Here is a 19,576-nt window from a genome sequence, read left to right as displayed (position 1 = left end):
AATATACTCCAGTCGGGCTAGTTTTTCTTTGTCGAGTCTCTCAAGTTCGCTTTCATTTTCTGGTATTCTTCTTCAATATAGCGAATATGCCTCGATTTGTTCCTCATATTGGTGTACAGCGTGTTTGCGTTCTTATCATTGCTCAAAAGTTGGCTCACCAGTCTTAGTTTTGGTTTTGATGGCGCACTTGGATCCAGTATTAGCACGATCGTTTCATATATATTTGCTAACGCTTTGTATTCGGGATCATCCGCCATTATGATAAAGCCTTTTAATTTTTCTTCTTTGAAGTTCTTGCTGATTTCCTCGGATCGTTTATAGACAATTTTCAATAGAAGCTGGTTAACAATGACATTCATGTCATGATCCTCAAAGACCTTTGAAATGGATTCTTTCAATCCTTCGATGTGCACATCCGTTGTCATATTTTGAAGAATTGTCATGGGGCTGTAAAAGTTGCTCGATTGATCATCGGCCATTTCAAGCAAGGCTTTAATGAACTTTGGTTTGCTGAACGAGTATTCTAAAAGTACATTCCATGTCTCTGCATCGTTTCGCATCTTGGCAAACTTGATGGCTCGGACTGGGTCATCGAGTTGTTCTGTTATTAAAGACATTGCTCTTTGATTTTCTCCAATCTCCCCAAGTAAGTAAACAAGCTCGTCCACAAAAGCGTTTGATTCGCAAACGTCAATTGCTTTAGAAATGTCGTAAGTGCTAGTTGCCATCAAAAACGGGAGAAGTTTTGGTCTATCGAATTGGGAGAACAATTCAATTCTCGTATTTTCGAGCCCCTTGACCAATAATTCATCTATCGCAGCTAGTCTCTCGAGGTACATGAAGCTCACGATACTAAGACGTTTATCTTTCATCAAATTTACAATTGTGTTTGGAAACATTTCGTGTCTCCGCTCAACTAGAATGTCAACGATAGGGTCCAATTTAGTTTTAACCTCGGGTATGGGTAGAGTTTCGAGGTCCGACTTCCTATCAAATCGAAGTTCAAGAAATTCTGGTAGCTCAGATGTGAACATATTAAGGATATGGTGCTTATCCAAGTACTCAACAATGTTGGGGTTTTTTAGTGCACACAAATGAGGAACAGCTTTACTTGGCTCTAACGAATTTTCGTAAATGTTGCAAAGCTTTTGTCTCAAGGTTTTGTCTTCCGAGTTGATTTCGAGCATGTGTTCGATACTGCTTGTAACAGTCCTTACGTCATAAAGATCCATGTCCCATTTGTCAATGAGTTGATAAAACATTTCATCGCTATCAGTTTCTTCAAGCCAGTATGTTAATATATTTGTGAAAAGTGACTTTTTCAAGTTCCATCGCGTATCTGTTGGGATGATGTTTGTGAGCTCGGGAACATGCCTCGATTTGATAAAGATGTCTCCCCACAGATTCCACTGAATAACATATTCTTTGATCAAAGCCTCCATCTCCTCCATTTGCAGGGTGGAAGAAACTCTGGTTCCTAGAGTACTTTTTGTATCACCGACAGGGAAAGAATTTGTGTCAAGAAGCAAGATAGCTGAGAGCCAATCAGCAGCTTCATCCCATTTATTGTTTTTAACGAGAGAGTCCAAATGTTTGACGCCAAGGTCGAGTCTTCTTCCAGGACTTACGATGTGTTGACTCATGTGCCAGGCCTTTGCAAATAATTTCCTTTCCAAGTACCATTCTAGTCTATCATCTAGTTGCACTTGCTGTGCTATTATTCCATCTCGTGCACTTAGCATCAAATACATTGTAGCAGAAGGCCCTATGTGGGATAGCATGTGGTAATCATTGAGACCTAAACCCTCTATTCCATTGAAGGAGAGTTCTTCTTCAAAAACAGTAGAGCCATCCACCGAGCTTAGTATCTTAAGGTCGGGACATTGTGAAACAAGAATTCCTGACACGTCGTGTTTTACCGGTTGATTATACGCTAACACAGCCCATTGATCATCATTGAAACCTGAAATCCCTGAAATCAAATAATCAACTTTAAAAACATGCTCTACCTCGACCTTTACTTCCGGCACTGAGCGAAATGAAAGCGAGGCGGTACTGGGCAAGATTCTACTCCTCACTGACGATCCTGCGCCGGTGGAAGAGCCATTGGTGCCTTTAGTATGAAGACGAAGTGACCAGACATAATTTCCCCAAGCGATGAGAATCCTGTCAGTTTCCGGGAAAGAAACTCGTGGCCAGTAGAGATCGCTTCTGAAAGAATCAGATGGTTTGGATATAACGGAAATCACCTGTCTCGCGGTCGTTTGGTAGACTGTGATACCTTTATCGTTCATCCACAATACGAGATCATCCACCGTATAAATAGCAGTTATAGGGCCATTGTTTTTGTCCAAGTTTGTTTCTATCCGCTGATCGAGCCAATTTTTAGACGAGTAAATGACGAGTCCAGCCATGCCTCCGTAGATGAAGCTCCTTGTCCTCTGGTAGTTCTTATCTAAAACAACAGCATGGATCGGTCTCTTGTAGTCAAACAATACAATATCTTTGGGGTCTGATACCGACCCAATCACAATCGTTCCGTCCATGGAGCCACTGGCAAAAAATCGGCCATCGGTGTATAAAGAAAAAATTGATGCTTTGTGTGCCTTGAAAGACCTGATGGTGGAAAAATCTGGTTTTGTCAAAAGAATCTTTCCAGAGTGAGTTCCAAAGACAAACACGTTTTCGCTGAATGTTGCTGTGGACACTGGGTCATTTTTGAAAAAGTTTGGTGGTAACTGGCTGAGTCGCGTGTACTTCAAAAGTGGGGGTTCCTCTTCTTCTTCTTCCTCTTCGTCACTGAGTTCCCCTTCAATGCATTTTTCTTCTCTGCTGTTTTGGCTGATGGAGACGCTATCGTTATTATCAGTTGTTGAAGCCATATTCATACTAGGACGTTCTTTATCTGACTCTAGGGCATGTTTTGATTCGGAGAGCCCCGTATTGTCATGATCCTCAACTAATGAAGAATCAGGATTCAGCTTAATGAGAGTATCGGCCACGATCACACTTGTCAGATCCCCTCTACTTGATACTGCGGCGCTCTCCTGGCTTCCCATGGTGTGCTTGGACCCAGCACTTTCTATGCTTGTTCTTCGCAGTACCCCTTCCATTCCTGGCTTATTGATAAATTCATCTGTGTTTATCGACGACAGTACAGAGTCAATTCCTGCCTTCTCCAGTGACTCTCTCATGATGTAGTGGGGAAATGTGGGGCTGTCGACTATTTAGCGCACACGAATGTCTGTCTTTATCCTGCGTATTCAGGCCCTCAAGTTCCATCAAGAGTCCGTCGCGCGCTTCTGAATGTAGATCACAGAGGTTTCAGAGCACCCTAGTTTGAAAATGCCAACAGCCAGCAAAGGTGTCTTGGTACGATGCGATCCATCGATTCGGGCCTTGATTCTTCAAATCGACTCCACAAGCAGAGGCATCGTACTACAAGAGCTCGACAATTCGCATTTGATGATCAAAGGTGACATGGTGCAATTTGTGAAGAACGAGCTCAATAGATTGTTGTTGAAAAATATATACGAGCCTGCGGACGGCGAGAAGCAGCCCTAATTTTTCCCGGCTTCAACCAAGGAGTTGGATGCAAGAAATTGATTTGGAAGCTATACGATGTCCTTGATTCGATATGAATGAGTCTATCTTGGGTTTTCGTCGATTAGCATTCTTGACACTTCAGACTCTTTAGGCGATAGATCTTCACTAATCTCATTTGTGATTTCAAGTATGGGTTCTGAAGCGTTGATGTTATCTTCATTGTAATCAATCGTTTCTTGCCTGATGTCGTGGAATTCTTGCAATCCCGCTATTGTTTCTGCCAAAAAGTTGAAGAATGTTTCCGGCTCCATGATCTCGTTGAGTTCGTCAGCATGCCCCGATGATGCCATCTTCTGTTCCACTGTACGATGGTAGGATTCGTAAGTGCTATAGATCAATCGAGACAATACACTAAGAAGATATGTCACAAACTCATCTTGTGCGATGTAGGCGCTCACCTGCTTGTGAATGTGTGGGACTTTCATGAGCACATTATCACTTAACTTGTTGTTTTTTTCTGCCAAGCTGGTGCCATCATCGTGAAGTATTGGCTCACAAATCACATTCGTACAGTCTGTGATGAAATCGTTAAATGTATTACTCAACTCCAGCTCGATTTCCTTTTTGGCATCGATCATATCATTTACGACCTTCGGAGCAGACTTTTTCGCGAGCTCCAAAAATCCGCCTTGGGAGTTGAGACTCACTGACAAACTTCCGGATCTAAAAATCCTTATAAGTTCTTGGATGCCGCCAGTCAAATCCAAAGAAGTTTCAGTGCGAACAAACTGTATGTCGAAAGTGTTGAGGTGATTTTTGAGCATCGTTAAGTTCTTCAAATAGAAGAGTTTTGCGTCAGCATACCCAAGGTGACTGATAGCAAGATCCATCGCACCATTCTTTAACATAAATATGCAACTGTGAATGATGTAGTGTGCGATATCGTCGAAAACCATCGAGTTTATCAATTCATAGAGATTGGACAAGATTGTCAATGCTTTCCCAACTGGTACATATAATTCAGGAAATAAGTTTGCCTCAAATTCGTCCAAGACGGAGATCCGCCCGCTAGACTTTTTCCGGTTGCCCAATAGTAAGTCTTCCGGCCTAGGTTTGTACTTTACAAGCTTGTTATCAATGTAATTCTGGATGCGAAAAATGAGCCGAGCTTGGGAGTCGTTGATGATTGGCTCGAGTAGCGCCCCGTATTCGATCTTGCTATGCGTATTTGATACAATTGACGCCGTATCGTCATCAAGCTCGTAATAAGTTGCTAACAAATTGGTAAGGTGGCTCAATTCAGTAATGCTGGTCTCTTTGAGAATCTTGTTTCTCATATCGTCGTACAAGGGTTCAAGAAGCTGTTTCAAGAAAGTGTAAAGCTCTTGATCGACAAATTGTCTCGTAATATCGTCAAAGTTGTCGAGTGGAAAGTACCTACAGAACATCGTGTACTCCTTCTCCACCAATCTTTTGAATTGAGAAATCGATTTTTGGCAGTATTTTACAACGTCAAGTTGGCCTGGATTTTGAATATGATGTTCTGCCTTTCCTTTTGAATAATTCTCTAATGATGATAACACTTGCTTTTGTAGAAAAGCATGCACCAATACGCGTCTCAATTTGAAGTATTGAAACATCACATCCGATATAAGACCTTGGTATTCTCTGTGGTCTGTGCACTGATCTGCAATGGCCTGTATTAATGTTGGAAATTTTGTGTTTTCGGTTTGTTTGTCAAGATCACTGCCGAATTCACTGTACATCATAATGTCTAGTTTCAATGCATCCACATCTCCTTTGTTCAACCTGGCGGAAACATCCATAAGCTTATACTTGAGGAAATCGATGTTGAAATTCCTCATCAATGTCAAAGCTCTAGTAATGCACTGACGGTATCGCATGGAGTACACTTCGGCATCTTTATACGATTTGTGGGTACTAAAGAAGTTCAAAGTCTCGTGCAATTGTACCAAGATTGACCGCCACCTTCCCGACTTTATGATGCTAGTTCCGGAACTGCTTAAAGTTCTGCTGATAGACTCCAAAGGCTCGAACATTTCCATGACATGGTCCATCTCTACTGCCTTTTTCCCAAGCTCGGTTTGCTTATTCAAAAGGTCACGAGACTGGTTAGCGAAGTCTTCGGTATCTTTCACAACTTGGTCATAGTGTAAAGTCAATGAGCTGAGTTCATTCATAGTGTCATTGGTTTCCTTCAAAAGTGATTGGAAGTACTCAATGTTGCGATCACAGTCGGCTTGGAATGAGAGTAACTGGTCATCATAGCAGGCATTGACCGTTGAAATATGCTTATAGTCGAGAACGGAGTTAAAGCTGAATTTATGGAAGTATGATTCTGTCAATGCGTCTTCCTCGGCTTGGGTGAACGGAAACAAGTAACTTTCTGAGTTAATATAGTCCAATACTTTGGATTCCGCTGCAACTTTGTACACTGGCAAGGACAGGGATCTGTATCTGCTTGCAACTGATTGTGGCCTTTCATCTGTATTTAGCAACGGATTTTGCAATTGTTTCGTTTCACTCAGCTCGGCTTCAGGCTTCCATTCTTCCGAGGCATGAGATACTATCGACGCTATACTTTGCACGGTGGACCTCCTAGCCCTCACCATCTTTCAGCCCTCTTTAGATACTTGAATATGCTTCACGAGTGACCAAGTATATGGAACTTGGGCTCGCAGTGTGACTGGATGTCTAGAATATTAATGGTCCAGATAGGATAGTTCCACATGAGGGGTCAAATCAGTCGCGTTGTTGGCTCCGGTACGCACCGCCAATAGACAGGCCATGGAGAGAAACAATCCGGTGTCAATAATGAAAAATGAGTTCTTCAAAGGACAAAAAAACTTGGGAAGCACGGAAAAAATTAGGACAAAATTCAAGCTGTTCGAAAAACTCTATGCTCACACTTGAAAGTAGGGCAAAGAATCATTTGCCCTTGCTCTTTCCGGCTATCTAGATCCTGCTTCGTTTCTGAGAATTATCTACACTACCTCCGGTCCAGATTCTCAGGTAAAGTCATTGGACACTGTACTCTCAAACTTTGATACCATGTACGACGATCCCAGGGACGAAGTTCCAAAAGATCTCCATGACGTTCTCACAGAAGATTCTGACGATGCTTTTGCGGATTTGGAAAAAGAATTCGCCGTCAAAAAGCAAAAGTTGATGGAAGAACGTGCCCGCAAAAGAGAGCGAAACCGAACCGCACTCCAGGTGGAACGCTCGCCCTCTCCAAAGCGGTTTAAAGAAGAGTCGAAGCCCAAGACTGTGAACTACACCGTCACACTGTCAAGTGCAACCCGGCCACTTGAGCCCGACATTCCAAAGCCTCTTGTGGCGCCCCTGAGAGCCTTTCAAAAAGTTCCCTCTGTGTCTTCAAATCAATTCGCAACGCGTCTCTTCGAAAACGAAAATCAAAGCTCGAGCATTAACTACAACGAAAGATTCTATGAATTTGAAAATATTCCAAAGGGAAAGCTGGTGGTTTTAAACGATCAGAATGCAAAGGATGAAATATCCGGCGAAATCCTTAGACGAAGACTCATCCAAGAAGGCGACGCACAGCGCCTCTTAAAGGATACAAAAGTCCTCCGGGTGTCTAAGCTCTTAGCCAAAATCGTGCCTCCTAAGTACGAGGAGCCTATGTATACCAACTGGTGCCTTACTGGGATAGTTATTTACAAGAGCGATCCGAAGACCACGGTAAACGGTAAGAAGTATATGACTCTTCGCGTTGGAAACTTCAGTATAACAGTCGATCTCTTTCTTTTTGGGGACGCATTCCAAAAGTACTGGAAGCTACGTTGTGGTGATGTCATTGCTGTTTTGAATCCGACCGTCAAGAAGTACGGCTCCGGCTTCAACTTGTCATTACAGGATGGCCTCGACTGCATACTCGAAATCGGGGCCCTGAAGAATTATGGGCATTGCTCCGGAACAAATAAAGAAGGTGGCACATGCAAATTTGTCATTGATTTGCTGAAAAATGATCTATGCAGCTTCCACGAAGAAAGTAAATTCAAACGTGGCTCACGGATGGAACTTCAAGGTAGTGTGAAACCGAAGGCTCCAAAAAATAAGCAAGGTCAGACCAGTCAGGCATTTATGAGCGGATCAACAAATAAACCCCTATATGTACAGTATCTCAACGCTGGTTTTCTGGAGAAGGATGCCGTGTATAATGGAGGCGAACAGTTTGATCAGTCAAAGTACGATCGGCCTGTGAAAGAGAACGATGCTGCAAAATTGCGGAAACGCAAAGCAAATGAAAAGCTACGTTTGCAGTTGCTCAATAGTGCACCGCCTAACCGCTTGAACGATTTGGAAAAAATGGGTATTATACCGCAAGGAGAGCAGGAAAAAATCGAGCGGCAGAACTCCCTTCTGAAAATCAAACTGCAGGCTTTCAAAAATAAATTTCTTAAGGGGATGGGCTACGATCCTACTTTCGAAAAAAGTCACCAGCTAGATAAGATTAAACCCACGAAGTCGATGGAAGAATTACTCTCAATCAGCAAGAGTAAAAAGGTCAGTTTGCAACCTTCCGAAGAAGAAAAGAGAAAAAAACTTGATCGGCAAAAAACGGCAATGTGTATTGTTAAGCCCAGAACCACAGCTCCCAAGTACACAGCGACAGTTGTCGGGCCTGGACGAAAGAGCTTTCTTGCGAACAGTCCTCTGAAGACGCATCCAAAGATAAATGATGATCTGGATGAGGAGCGAAAGGTTAAAAAATGTGCAAACGAAGGACGTCATGGAAGTTTTGATAGCGACAGTGATTTAGAAATTTCTTTTTCGTGTGATGCAGACCAGATGCGCTACAAGAATGCAATTGCTGGATCTAAACATTAAACATAGGACAAGAAATGTTTTGCAAATGGGCCTGTCTACTTTGAGGTTTTTTATTTTTTCAACTTTTGGAGTAGAAGGCTGAGTTACCATAAAATGACATATTCCTGCTGAACACCCTCCCTCATGTCTTGCAACTTTGTAGAGTTAGTTATTGGACTGATATTTTCCCCCAAAATCAATCTTAATGGCGGCTGTTTTTTGTTTGTCTTTTGATTTCAAGGAAAATCCAAAGATTCTAGAAATGACATTCAATGATGCTGATCTATGGAGTAAATTCAAGTATTCTCTGGAAAAAAGCAATATCTTATTGAACAGTTCGTCCCTTATGATCATTCTAAACAAGAGTACGGGGTAAAAAATGACAAATTTTTGTATTTTCACAAATACTACTTAGTTTGTTATTCATTGAAAGGCGTGTGGGTGAAGATTGTTGAGAACACATTCATTGAATTGTGTTGAAAAAAAGCATCTTCCATATGAAGCAAAAAAAAAATCGATAAATGATGCATGGCTAATGGACTATTTGGTCTCATTCAGGGGTTCTTTGCAACTAGCTGCGGCGCATCGCGCGATGGTCTAGCCGTTCTAGTGTCCAGTCGCATCGCGACAATTACGAATGAAAATCCCAAGCGAAGAAGTCAGATTGCTGTCATGTCTGAAACGAAACGCCAAAAAATCGAGACACCCACCATGAGAATCTGCACACATTCAGGCTCTTTTCACGCCGACGAAAGTTTGGCCATTTACCTTTTGCGTCTTTTGCCAAAGTTTTCACAAGCTCAGTTGGTCAGATCCAGAAACCCTGCTGACTGGGAAACCAGCGATATTGTCGTTGACGTGGGAGGAAAATATGACGGTGGTCATAAATGGTTTGACCACCACCAGAGAGACTTTAACGAGCAGTTCTCTACGCAATACAAAACTAAGCTTTCGTCTGCTGGGTTGATCTATAAGCATTTCGGAAAGGAGATTATTCAGGAAGTGCTCAAACTCCAAAACCAGGGCGATGTCGAGATGCTCTACGAAAAAGTGTACAAAGAGTTCATTGAAGCTATTGATGCCAATGACAACGGTATTAACAACTACCCTTCGGATGTTGAGAAAAAGTTCAATGACAGAAACTTGACTCTTCCGTCCTTGGTTTCGCAGTTGAACCCTCGCTGGAACACCAATCCCGTGGACAAAGATTTTGACGCGGCTTTCACACAAGCGAGTCAATTGATGGGACTGGCCTTTTTAAACTTGGTAAAGGGCTACGGTGAGTCGTGGTTGCCTGCAAGAGACATTGTTGAATCCGCCTTCAAGACCAGATATGACGTGCACGCATCGGGTGAGGTGATTGTCTTGGACAAGTTCTGCCCATGGAAAGAACATCTCTATGCGATCGAAAAAGAAAACAATGCACAGGGAGAGATCAAGTTTGTGTTGTTCCAGGATTCCAGTGCTTCGTGGAGAATTTCCACCGTGTCCATCTCTTCGGCCAGCTTCGAGTTTAGATTCGGCCTTCCTGAGCCATGGAGAGGAGTCAGAGACGAGCAATTGTCTGAATTGACCGGTGTTGATGGATGCGTGTTTGTTCATGCCGCTGGGTTCATTGGTGGTTGCAAGTCCAGAGACGGTGTCATGCAGCTTGCGAAATTGGCCTTGGACTCGAGGAAGTAAGGAAAACACATCAGGATCACCTGGGGAACACATAATCTAAAAAAAAAATATACATTATCTTTACGGTGCAAAACACTGGGTTTTAGCTATTTCAAGAAGTGAAGAGCGAGATCGAGCACAGTTGCCCGATAACTCACGAACAAAGCTAACTATTCCAACAATGGTGCAGCCTCGGAGTCAGTGGTTCTCCTGACGACTCTTCCAGTAGCCACCAAAAGCGTGAGAATCAACAAGAGACCCGAGATGACAAAGCCAAAAATCCATTGCAATGCAAAAGCCTTGGTAAACAATTGGCCCAAACCCAAGCCAAACGCTAAAATGGAGGATGTGAGGCCAAGTCCCCAGTCGTTGAACACAAGCGTGAAAAAGCCTGGGATTATGAGCAACAACCAAACCGTGAAATTGGCAATGACTCTACCCAAAAACTTGTGCACGTGGAACAACACGGCTCCATTCCAAAAGATGGCAAAGAGCAACCATGACATAGGAAGGGCAGCGTTTGTCATGTGGATCAAGAAATAGTTTCCCAAAGGCTTGATGGCATAAGTCTTGTGCGTGGTGTACAAGGCGAAAATATTCACCAAGTTGAGGACCAAAATAACCTCGGACCATGATGGCGAACAAAAAGCATGGTCCAAAGGAAAACGAAAAAGTTGAAGGCAGTGAAGTGCCAGCCAACCTTCTTGGTGTAATCTAATCTGTTGGTCACTCCAGCAGCAGAGTCAACCACAGGAATGAAGATCTGAGTGACGAATAAGATCTGCATGAAAATCAAAAGGCCCCAGTACGCCATCGTCACTATAATATTGAGGGTGAATGGGGTTTCACCCACATGGTATGGGGTGTCGTCACTGAAAGGCTGTCTGCCACTGAAATACCTAACAGTGGAATAGGTGGAAAGCACCCATGACACGACAGTGGAGATCTTGTGGGTAAGAAGGTCGTCGAACATTTTCGAGGGGGTATTGAATTTTTGGAGAAAAAAGGATCTAAGGAGATAAAAAGTTGGTCCGAATTCCCTTTCTTATACAATGGAAATTACAGGGTGTTCTAACTCTAAAATTGTAGCAACCATAAGGCCTGCGTCTGCATGGCTCGAAACGGAAGTGCGATGATCAGCCCAGGGACGGGGAGGGGAACGAGAACAATTAGCTCACACTAGCCATTTGTGTGGGCATCCAGTTTTGAGAATCTGAGGAGCCAACTTTGGATGACGTTCTCTTGTGAAAATGAATCGGCATCAGACTCTCGCTATTTGCAGTTCACTCTACCGGAGAATGCTGACCGGAGCAATAAATTAAAAGGGCACGGAAATGTGCGAGGGCTTTGCGGCGTGCATATAGAGAAGGACAACACAAGATGATCTGTTCATTGCTTGCCACAGTACGGCTCCATCCAGGAGCAAGTCTGCGAAGGAGGTTCAATTGAATCTGCAAACTCATATTTCCCCGGTTTATTATATGTGGTAAGCCGAGCGCGGAGATTGTATTTATAGTCTCTTCCCAGCAAAGAAATGAGATTGACTCTCCAAGACTACATCAGTTCGCCCCACGAATCTTATCGAGTAATTGGCGGCATTTGCAGACGCAACTAAAGCTGTGAATTAAACGCAGATTCATTATTGTTGGGCAGTAAACACCATTTGGGTGGAGTTGAGAAAAAAAAAAACACAGAAGAAGGGAAATATGAAAGAAAACGATCTATACTCCCGGTCAATTTTCTGAGCCCAAGGCCGTTCAAAAGCGTTCTGTGTATGCCCGGCATATCTTCCAATGAGGTTAAATAAACAAAACAGTGGTGCGGCACGCGTCCAGTCACGTCCGCATCAGGGCTTATTCTAGACACGTGGGAATTATATGAACCGTGATTGGGAGGAGGTCAAATTTAAACTGGTTATTCAGGTTAATTCTAAATACTTTCTTTTGAAGTCTTGCACGGTCTTCTTCCGTAAGGACAGAAGCACCACCAAACAGAATACCCCATCCCTGAGCTTCATAACACGGCTTGGAACGTGAGTGGGCTACTGTTATGTGCAGAACAGATAAACAGGAAACACCTGATGTGGCCAAAGCTCAGGAATTGCGACTTTGTGTACTTGCACTGATCGGTATTAGATCCAGCCCAAGTAAGCTGGCAGACTCGCAGACCACTTCAAACAGGGACTGTGTCAATTCTTTGTGGCTCACGCAGCTTTGTATATCATCAGTTCATAAAATCTGCGCGGATAAGCCTAATGTGCAAATCCTGGCTGGTACCGACACGCCGCGACACGTCAAACCTGGCTCGGTTCATTTTTTTTCTGAAGTTCGGTTTGTTTATTTGGTGCAAGCTTCCTTTTCAAGCTTTCTTTGCCTCACTTCCTTTGAGTTACAAAACCTCTTTGCTTGAAAGGTGACGCTAGTGTATGGGAATACTTCTGTTCTATTTAATCGGACAAGGTTTTTATTTGCTAAAAAAGAAAATGGACAAGAACAGTTATGCTCCCGTGGCCCCAGGGGGTGCCTCCTCGCTCGCCAACTCTGGACCTTTGTCGATCGCCTGTTACTGCATGGCTTCGATTTTAATGACTGTTACCAACAAGTATGTTCTTTCAGGTTACTCGTTCAACTTGAACTTTCTTCTTTTGGCAGTGCAATCCACTGTGTGTATTGTCACCATCGCCACTTTGAAGGGCCTTAACGTCATCACCTACAGACAGTTTAACAAGGAGGAGGCTAGAAAATGGATGCCTATTGCCCTTTTGTTGGTTGCCATGATCTATACTGGCTCCAAGGCATTGGCGTACTTGTCCATTCCAGTCTACACGATTTTCAAAAACTTGACCATTATTTTGATTGCCTACGGCGAAGTTTTGTGGTTCGGCGGTAAAGTCACTTCCATGACGTTGGGCTCTTTTCTCTTGATGGTTTTTTCGTCTGTGCTTGCTACATACGGTGATAGCAGTGCCAACAAGTCTGCTGAGGACATTTACACCATGTACTTGGGTTACTTTTGGATGTTGGTCAACTGTTTTGCCTCTGCTGCTTTTGTTTTGTTCATGAGGATCAGAATCAAGTTGACCAACTTTAAGGACTTCGACACCATGTACTACAATAACTTGTTGTCTATTCCAGTGTTGTTGGTTGCCACCTTCTTGTTTGAGGACTGGTCTGCCGAGAACCTCGCCTTGAACTTTCCGGCTGAAAACAGAACTGCCACCTTACTCGCCATGGTTTTCTCCGGTGCCTCTTCTGTTGGTATCTCCTATTGTTCTGCCTGGTGTGTGAGAGTCACCTCTTCGACCACTTACTCTATGGTTGGTGCTTTGAACAAATTGCCAATTGCCTTGTCTGGTTTGATTTTCTTCGATGCTGCCGTCAACTTCTGGTCCGTCTCCTCCATTTTTATTGGATTTATTTCGGGATTGGTTTACGCTGTTGCAAAGCAAAAGCAACTGAGGGAGAATGCTCAGCAATTGCCCTCCGCCAAATAGAAATTTTGAAGTTAATCTGCGGCATTCATATCACTGATTGTCAGTCTGGTGATCGTTTTATTTAAACTCAGGATGTTAATAGAGTTTCACTAGAATACATTCTTTTCTACACCGAAGAACAATTCCTCGCGGATCTGTTTGTCGCACTTAATAATTACACTGTGAATTCGAATCTTCGAGCCACTCAAATATCCTTCTTGTATTTAATCTACAATTTTGCCTCGTCACTTTTTTGATACAGCTTTCATTTTGGTAGAAAATGTTTTTTTTTCGTTTATCAACATAGAGGTGACATGGCTCTTCGAATAAACATGGCCCTGTATAGGGTTTCAATGAGCAAGATCCACAGTATGGAAACACAGCGAAAAAAGTTGCGGGTCTCGGAAACAACCGCCCTTTAATTTCTCTGTTTGTTTATCGACACCATGGCGGAAAACAGTTTGGAAACAATCCCAATCTACTTGAAAGAATCTCTTGATCCGCGGAATGCCAAAGAAGCCGAGGCTCACTTGCGTGCCATCGAGTGTCAGCCCCACTTTGCAATCAACTTGTTAAATGTTGTAGCCTCATCTAATTTAGACTCTTCGGTGAGACTTGCTGGATCATTGTTCCTCAAAAATCTTGTGAAACGCAAATGGGTGAATGAAGACGGTGAGTATCTTTTGTTTACTGAGGACATTCAATACCTAAAGGCAGAGATTTTGAATGTCATGATTAAGTTACCCAACAATATCCAGGCTCAGTTGGGAGAGACCATCTCCATCATTGCCGAGCTGGATTTTCCTCGCAATTGGGAAAACTTGATTGATGAACTTGTGACAAGACTCTCAGCAGAGGATTTTGTTTTGAATCGTGGTATTCTCCTAGTTGCACACTCAATCTTCAAGAAATGGAGACCGCTTTTCCGCTCCGACGAGTTATTCTTGGAGATCAAGATGGTGTTGGACAAGTTCGCCCAGCCATTTATGGCCTTGTTCGTAAGAACCGATGAACTTGTTACCGAAGCATTGAATCAAACGAATGGCGCCAATCTTGCCATTTACTTAGAGTGCTTGTTGCTTGAAGTCCAAATCTATTACGATTTGAACTGTCAAGATATTCCAGAATTCTTTGAAGACAACTTGGCCACAGGAATGAGCATCATGCACAAATACCTCACGCTCAAGACTCCCTTGGTCGGCGACGCTGATGATGACGAGGATATAGATGTACTCATCAAGACCAAGTCGGCAATTTTGGAATTGATCTCACTATATGTCACCAGATATTCCGAGGAGTTTGAACCAGTCACTGAATCATTTATAACTTCAGTTTGGGAATTAGTCAATACGGGAGTTACTAAACAACCTAAATTTGACTTGTTGACCGTCAAGGCATTGTCGTTCTTGACATCTATTTCACAGGTATCCAAATACCAGTCTTTTTTCGACAATGAACAAGCCATCAGGGAAATTATTGAAAAAATCATTTTACCAAATATCGTCTTCAGAGACGTTGACGAAGAGATGTTTGAGGATGAACCCATTGCCTTTGTCAGATCTGACTTAGAAGGCTCAGATTTTGATTCTAGAAGAAAATCGTCGACCGATTTCTTGCGGGAATTGAAGGAGGTTAATACTACCCTTTTAACAAACACGGTAATGTCTTACGTGAATGAATTCTTGTCCCACACAGATTGGAGAAATAGAGACATCGCTATTTATCTATTCACCTCATTAGCCGCCAAGGGATCTGTGACAAATATGGGTGTCACCTCAACCAATCTTCTTGTAGATGTTGTTGGGTTTTTCACGTCTAACATTGCTTCATACTTGGTCGAAGATGCTTCGCCGATCTTGAAAGCGGATGCTATCAAGTACATCATGACCTTCAGAAACCAGTTGACAAAAGAACAACTTTTAACAACCGTGCCACTTTTGGAAAACCATATCAAACACGAAAATGCCGTGGTGTATACATACGCAGCAATCACCATCGAGAAGCTCTTTGCCATGACGAGTTTCACGAACTCGGCTCATCTTCCGGTCTTTGATAAGAATGACATTCAGCCATACGCTAGCAACTTATTGCACAATCTTTTTGCCCGGATTTTATCGAGTACAGTACCTGAGAAATTGTCTGAAAATGAGTTTTTAATTCGGACTGTTATGAGAGTTTTGAGCACGGCAGAAAACACCATTGCAGAACCATTCAAAGCAATTATCATCGGCCAACTCCTATATATCTTGAGCATTATTGCGAAGAATCCCGCTAATCCTAGATTCACACATTACGTTTTTGAAAGCTTGGGTCTTTTGATAAAGTTTAGCTCCGCACCAAAAGCTGAGGTTACTCCGAACTACATTGCATTAATAATGCCTGCTTTGCTACAGATCTTGAGCGAAGATGTTCAGGAGTTTGTCCCTTACACATTTCAGATTTTGGCATTCTTGCTTGAGGAACTTCCGAGCTCAAATGCTTTACCTGAGCAGTATGCGGGGTTGGTAAAACCTATTTTATCTCCTGTTGTTTGGGAATACAGAGGAAATGTTCCAGGAGTAACCAGGCTTATTATAGCAATCATGAAACACGACTCTGCAGTGTTTGCCCGAAATGCACAGGAACTCACGCCGCTCCTAGGAGTATTCCAAAAATTAATCGCTTCGAGAGCAAATGATTCATATGGCTTTGATTTGCTAGAGGGCATTTTACTAAACATGCCACTTAATCTTTTGACCGACTATTTCAATCAAATCGCCATTTTGTTGTTGACCAGACTCAAGAGTTCACGGACTGAAAAATTTATCAAGAAGTTTGTCTTATTTTTATTATCATTGTCGTGTGTGCCATTGAATCAGACCTTGTCAACTAAAACAGGCATTAATGCGGACTTCGTGATCAACCTCCTTGATTCAGCCCAACAAGGCGTATTCCAACAAATATTCACTAGCTTTATTTTGCCAACCTCTGAGTCATTTACCTCGTTGCAAGACAAGAAAGTCAGTGCATTGGGTCTCTCACAACTTGCTACTTCTTCAGGGTTCACTCAAGGAAATTACAAAGTCCTTGTTGTGCCTACTGTGGAGCAGTTATGCAAAAACCTTTCTCTTTTACAAGGTATTTCAAACAAAGCTAGTACTGTCACGAACACAACAACTGGTGACACAAATACTACAAGTGTGGCTATTAACGACTTGGATTTGGAAAGTGCAGCATATGGATCATCATTTTCTAGGCTTGTATCGATTCATTTGAAGCTGTTTGACCCATTACCAGACGTAAAAAGCGATGATTTTAACTTTATCGAATCAGCTGCAGTTTCCAATGTGAAAAAGTTGGAACAGTTGGGTGTTGTGAATCAGTTGAGCGAAAACGCGAGATCATTTTTCACAAAATATTCGAACTAAAAGTGATTCGTTTGTGTATATGGTTCAAGAACATGACGCAAATGAGAAATTTTCTGATTGCTGGAATGGAACAAGGAAATGTTGAGCAGCTTCATAAGGCTTCGAAGAGTGCTTGGCTATGACACAAAGTAGCATATAAAACATGATCAGCTCAAATTTTCGGCATGAAAATTGAGATGAAGACAAGTGCGTTGTGTCTGAAAATACTACTTTGATTGTCGTCTTGTGAAGATGGATCGATGATTGGTTTGTCTAATTAGGAGAGTTTATAAGGGTTTGAAATATAGGATCATCTCTTGGAACTGAGTCTGTCTCTGTTGTAGTGTTAATGTTTGGAGTGGTGTTTGCAGATGGGGCATTAGAGGACATGCTTGTGAATTCACCCTCACTTTTGATTTCACCGTTACTCACATGTCCGTTCTCCGTTTCGCTCAGTTTTTTTGATCGTGCTTGCTCGGCAAGTTCGGCAGCGGTAAGAAACCTTCCACCTTGGCCTCTTGGGCGCCTCATGGCATGTTTATGTCTCGACTCATGCAAGTAAGGTTTCCGCGTGCGGGCAATCTTCAACGTTTCCTCTAGTTTTGCACGTGCTATTCTTCTTTTCAATATACGATGATACTGCTTCGCGTTGACATAAAATGGTTGTTCAATCAGTTCTTCGGCTGGGGGTGGATGTGGTATATGATGTACAGCTGGCATGTGCCCTTGACTCTGATGATTACTAGCTGGTGAATGTTCATGTATCGATGGGGCTGGCCCTGAATGAGACGCAGAACTGGACTCATCAGGTAAACCTTCTTGAGCGTAGAATTCATTCTGTGGATTTGTATCTGTGGAAGGATCATATGCCGTCGAAGAACCATTGCTGTAGTATGGTGACCTTGTATTTTGGTCCAAATGACTTTGCATCATTTGGTGTGGCTGCTGAGAATTGTAAAATGTCTGCAGAGGCTGCTCGTTATAGTACGCGTCCAGTTGTTGATTTTGTAACGACGTCATTGTCTGCTGCTTAGAAATCTGGGTCTATGTTGACCTTTGTTTTCGAAACTTTATAATGCAGAGGTCCTTGAAAATCTGGGTCAGGTATTTTTTTTCTTCACCAAAAATATAAGATAAGTTTTCACCTCAGAGGGATTTATTATTGTGAACAGTCTTCTAAATATTTCGAAAGTCAAAAATCTCGTATTTGACAAAAGACAGGGGATTCTAGAACAGATATAATTGATGTTCAAACTCTAGGTCTAGGTATTGATGACCGTGATCAAGCGAAAGTCTCCGCACGGAATCTAGTTGAGTCACTATGCCTGACTGCGGTCGGAGATTCGAACCGATCTCGGGATGAGCGAGCGGATTATCTACAATGCATGAAACTTGGGAGACAATTATGAGACCAAAATACAAAAGAAGAAACCCCACCTTTTTCGATTAACTGAGAAAAATGTGATCAGCTGATTCTCAATCATTCACTCAATGTCATTCTTTTTTTGAAAAATCCACGTCTAACGCCCTGAGAAGCGAGAGTGCCGATTGAGGTTCCGTTTCAGCACACGGGATTCCAAACATCCTGAACATCAAAATTCAGATCTGCTAAATTGATAGACCTCCAGACAAGCTTGGATAACAGCTGAAAATATTAAGCTTTCCGAAAAATAAATATTATTCGCCATACGCGGGCTGCAAAGCAGGCATGACATTTTGCTTGAGCAGAGGTTCATTTACCGTGCGCGCGATATGTGCATACCGTTTATTGTTGTTTTTATTTTACTTTCACCATTTCGAAACAATGCCACATATTACGAAGTTTGGCCTTGATCAAAGCTTTTGCAATCACAGATCAGTATTGCCCTGGAAATTCTCTTTGATCTCATCTCCAGGGATGTCTAACTGATTGGCAATTCGATCTCTTATCAGCGAAATTGGAGTCAATTTGTACAATTTTGCCACAGACTTTGTTGAGTCCATTATATCGGGTATCTCGTCTTGCTCTTCCACGCAATCCTGTTGCATGGAAATTCTTTGCAAGATATAGTTCTTATCTCTCTTTCCTGGCTTCGAGATTTTGTCCGGAACAAGTGAATTCCAAGGTAGACTGGTCATCTTGAGCTCCCCCGATGCAGAAAGATTCAGTGCTTTTTGAGGTGAGACGATATCTGAGGTTGATATATCTTCATCTTGTTCACTTTTGTGTGCATTTACAACATGGGCCGGCCAGCTGCACTCCAGTTTGTTGGAGATACAATTCTTGCAGGATGGGTAGGACGACTCGTCGCATTTCTTTTTCCGCCTCCGACACGTGAAGCAGCCGTTCTTCGATCGTGTCTGTGGCCTTGATGCCATCTTTCAAACAGAATCACACCAGTGAAGAAAAACCGACAAAGACAAGTTTTTTTTTGACTTGCCTAGAGTGCTTTCCTAATTAGGAAATCGCGCACCGCGCTTACGGAAGGGCACGGGTTGATACATGCTGCCGTTCCATCAGGAGGCCCTCTACTACACACAGAAATCCATACTATCAAATACACATATGTATGGCCTTGTGGGATACAATTGATTTGTATGTAACAACCAAGTGGGTGCTTGCTCGATCAAAGATGTGAACATTAGCAGTTTTTGTACTCTGTAAGAATTCTTTTTA

General features: G+C 42.6%; 10 protein-coding genes across 10 annotated transcripts; 5 read left to right on the top strand and 5 right to left on the bottom strand.

The window, feature by feature from the left end:
• Nucleotides 1-17: 17 nt before the first annotated feature.
• On the bottom strand, nucleotides 18-2,882 carry VPS41 (Vps41p; the record flags this gene model as incomplete). The annotated part of the gene is made up of 2 exons (XM_018857860.1): nucleotides 18-1,445; nucleotides 1,503-2,882. 2 exons carry the CDS (start codon nucleotides 2,880-2,882, stop codon nucleotides 18-20), a joined length of 2,808 nt encoding a protein of 935 aa, XP_018710659.1.
• A 396-nt stretch (nucleotides 2,883-3,278) lies between these two features.
• Nucleotides 3,279-4,888, bottom strand: SEC34 (Golgi transport complex subunit). The gene has a single exon (XM_018856215.1). It carries the CDS (start codon nucleotides 4,881-4,883, stop codon nucleotides 3,648-3,650), a length of 1,236 nt encoding a protein of 411 aa, XP_018710657.1. The 5' UTR covers nucleotides 4,884-4,888; the 3' UTR covers nucleotides 3,279-3,647.
• Nucleotides 3,346-3,564, top strand: METBIDRAFT_44750 (TFIIH complex subunit; the record flags this gene model as incomplete). Its single annotated transcript, XM_018857834.1, has 1 exon — nucleotides 3,346-3,564. The coding sequence occupies one exon, from the start codon at nucleotides 3,346-3,348 to the stop codon at nucleotides 3,562-3,564; it is 219 nt and encodes a 72-aa protein (XP_018710658.1).
• A 1,733-nt stretch (nucleotides 4,889-6,621) lies between the features above and the next one.
• Nucleotides 6,622-8,136, top strand: METBIDRAFT_16866 (uncharacterized protein; the record flags this gene model as incomplete). The annotated part of the gene is made up of 1 exon (XM_018854674.1): nucleotides 6,622-8,136. A coding segment is annotated over one exon (1,515 nt), but the record flags the coding sequence as incomplete, so codon positions are not given.
• A 936-nt stretch (nucleotides 8,137-9,072) lies between these two features.
• On the top strand, nucleotides 9,073-10,083 carry METBIDRAFT_79421 (uncharacterized protein; the record flags this gene model as incomplete). The annotated part of the gene is made up of 1 exon (XM_018859062.1): nucleotides 9,073-10,083. One exon carries the CDS (start codon nucleotides 9,073-9,075, stop codon nucleotides 10,081-10,083), a length of 1,011 nt encoding a protein of 336 aa, XP_018710655.1.
• A 149-nt stretch (nucleotides 10,084-10,232) lies between these two features.
• METBIDRAFT_79420 (uncharacterized protein) lies at nucleotides 10,233-11,035 on the bottom strand (the record flags this gene model as incomplete). The annotated part of the gene is made up of 2 exons (XM_018859061.1): nucleotides 10,233-10,685; nucleotides 10,706-11,035. 2 exons carry the CDS (start codon nucleotides 11,033-11,035, stop codon nucleotides 10,233-10,235), a joined length of 783 nt encoding a protein of 260 aa, XP_018710654.1.
• Nucleotides 11,036-12,006: 971 nt separating this feature from the next.
• VRG4 (GDP-mannose transporter) lies at nucleotides 12,007-13,810 on the top strand. The gene has a single exon (XM_018855060.1). The coding sequence runs from the start codon at nucleotides 12,488-12,490 to the stop codon at nucleotides 13,553-13,555; it is 1,068 nt and encodes a 355-aa protein (XP_018710653.1). The 5' UTR covers nucleotides 12,007-12,487; the 3' UTR covers nucleotides 13,556-13,810.
• A 170-nt stretch (nucleotides 13,811-13,980) lies between these two features.
• Nucleotides 13,981-16,941, top strand: METBIDRAFT_44913 (importin-alpha export receptor; the record flags this gene model as incomplete). The annotated part of the gene is made up of 1 exon (XM_018857851.1): nucleotides 13,981-16,941. The coding sequence occupies one exon, from the start codon at nucleotides 13,981-13,983 to the stop codon at nucleotides 16,939-16,941; it is 2,961 nt and encodes a 986-aa protein (XP_018710652.1).
• A 252-nt stretch (nucleotides 16,942-17,193) lies between these two features.
• Nucleotides 17,194-17,940, bottom strand: HAP2 (Hap2p; the record flags this gene model as incomplete). The annotated part of the gene is made up of 2 exons (XM_018857839.1): nucleotides 17,194-17,666; nucleotides 17,718-17,940. The coding sequence occupies 2 exons, from the start codon at nucleotides 17,938-17,940 to the stop codon at nucleotides 17,194-17,196; spliced, it is 696 nt and encodes a 231-aa protein (XP_018710651.1).
• A 371-nt stretch (nucleotides 17,941-18,311) lies between these two features.
• Nucleotides 18,312-19,321, bottom strand: ZCF4 (Zcf4p). Its single transcript, XM_018856214.1, has one exon. The coding sequence runs from the start codon at nucleotides 19,276-19,278 to the stop codon at nucleotides 18,769-18,771; it is 510 nt and encodes a 169-aa protein (XP_018710650.1). The 5' UTR covers nucleotides 19,279-19,321; the 3' UTR covers nucleotides 18,312-18,768.
• Between the last annotated feature and the right edge of the window lie 255 nt (nucleotides 19,322-19,576).

Source organism: Metschnikowia bicuspidata (assembly GCF_001664035.1).
Source record: "Metschnikowia bicuspidata var. bicuspidata NRRL YB-4993 chromosome Unknown METBIscaffold_5, whole genome shotgun sequence".
In the NCBI taxonomy this organism is placed as follows: domain Eukaryota; kingdom Fungi; phylum Ascomycota; class Pichiomycetes; order Serinales; family Metschnikowiaceae; genus Metschnikowia; species Metschnikowia bicuspidata.
This window is presented reverse-complemented; position numbering and strand designations above follow the sequence as displayed.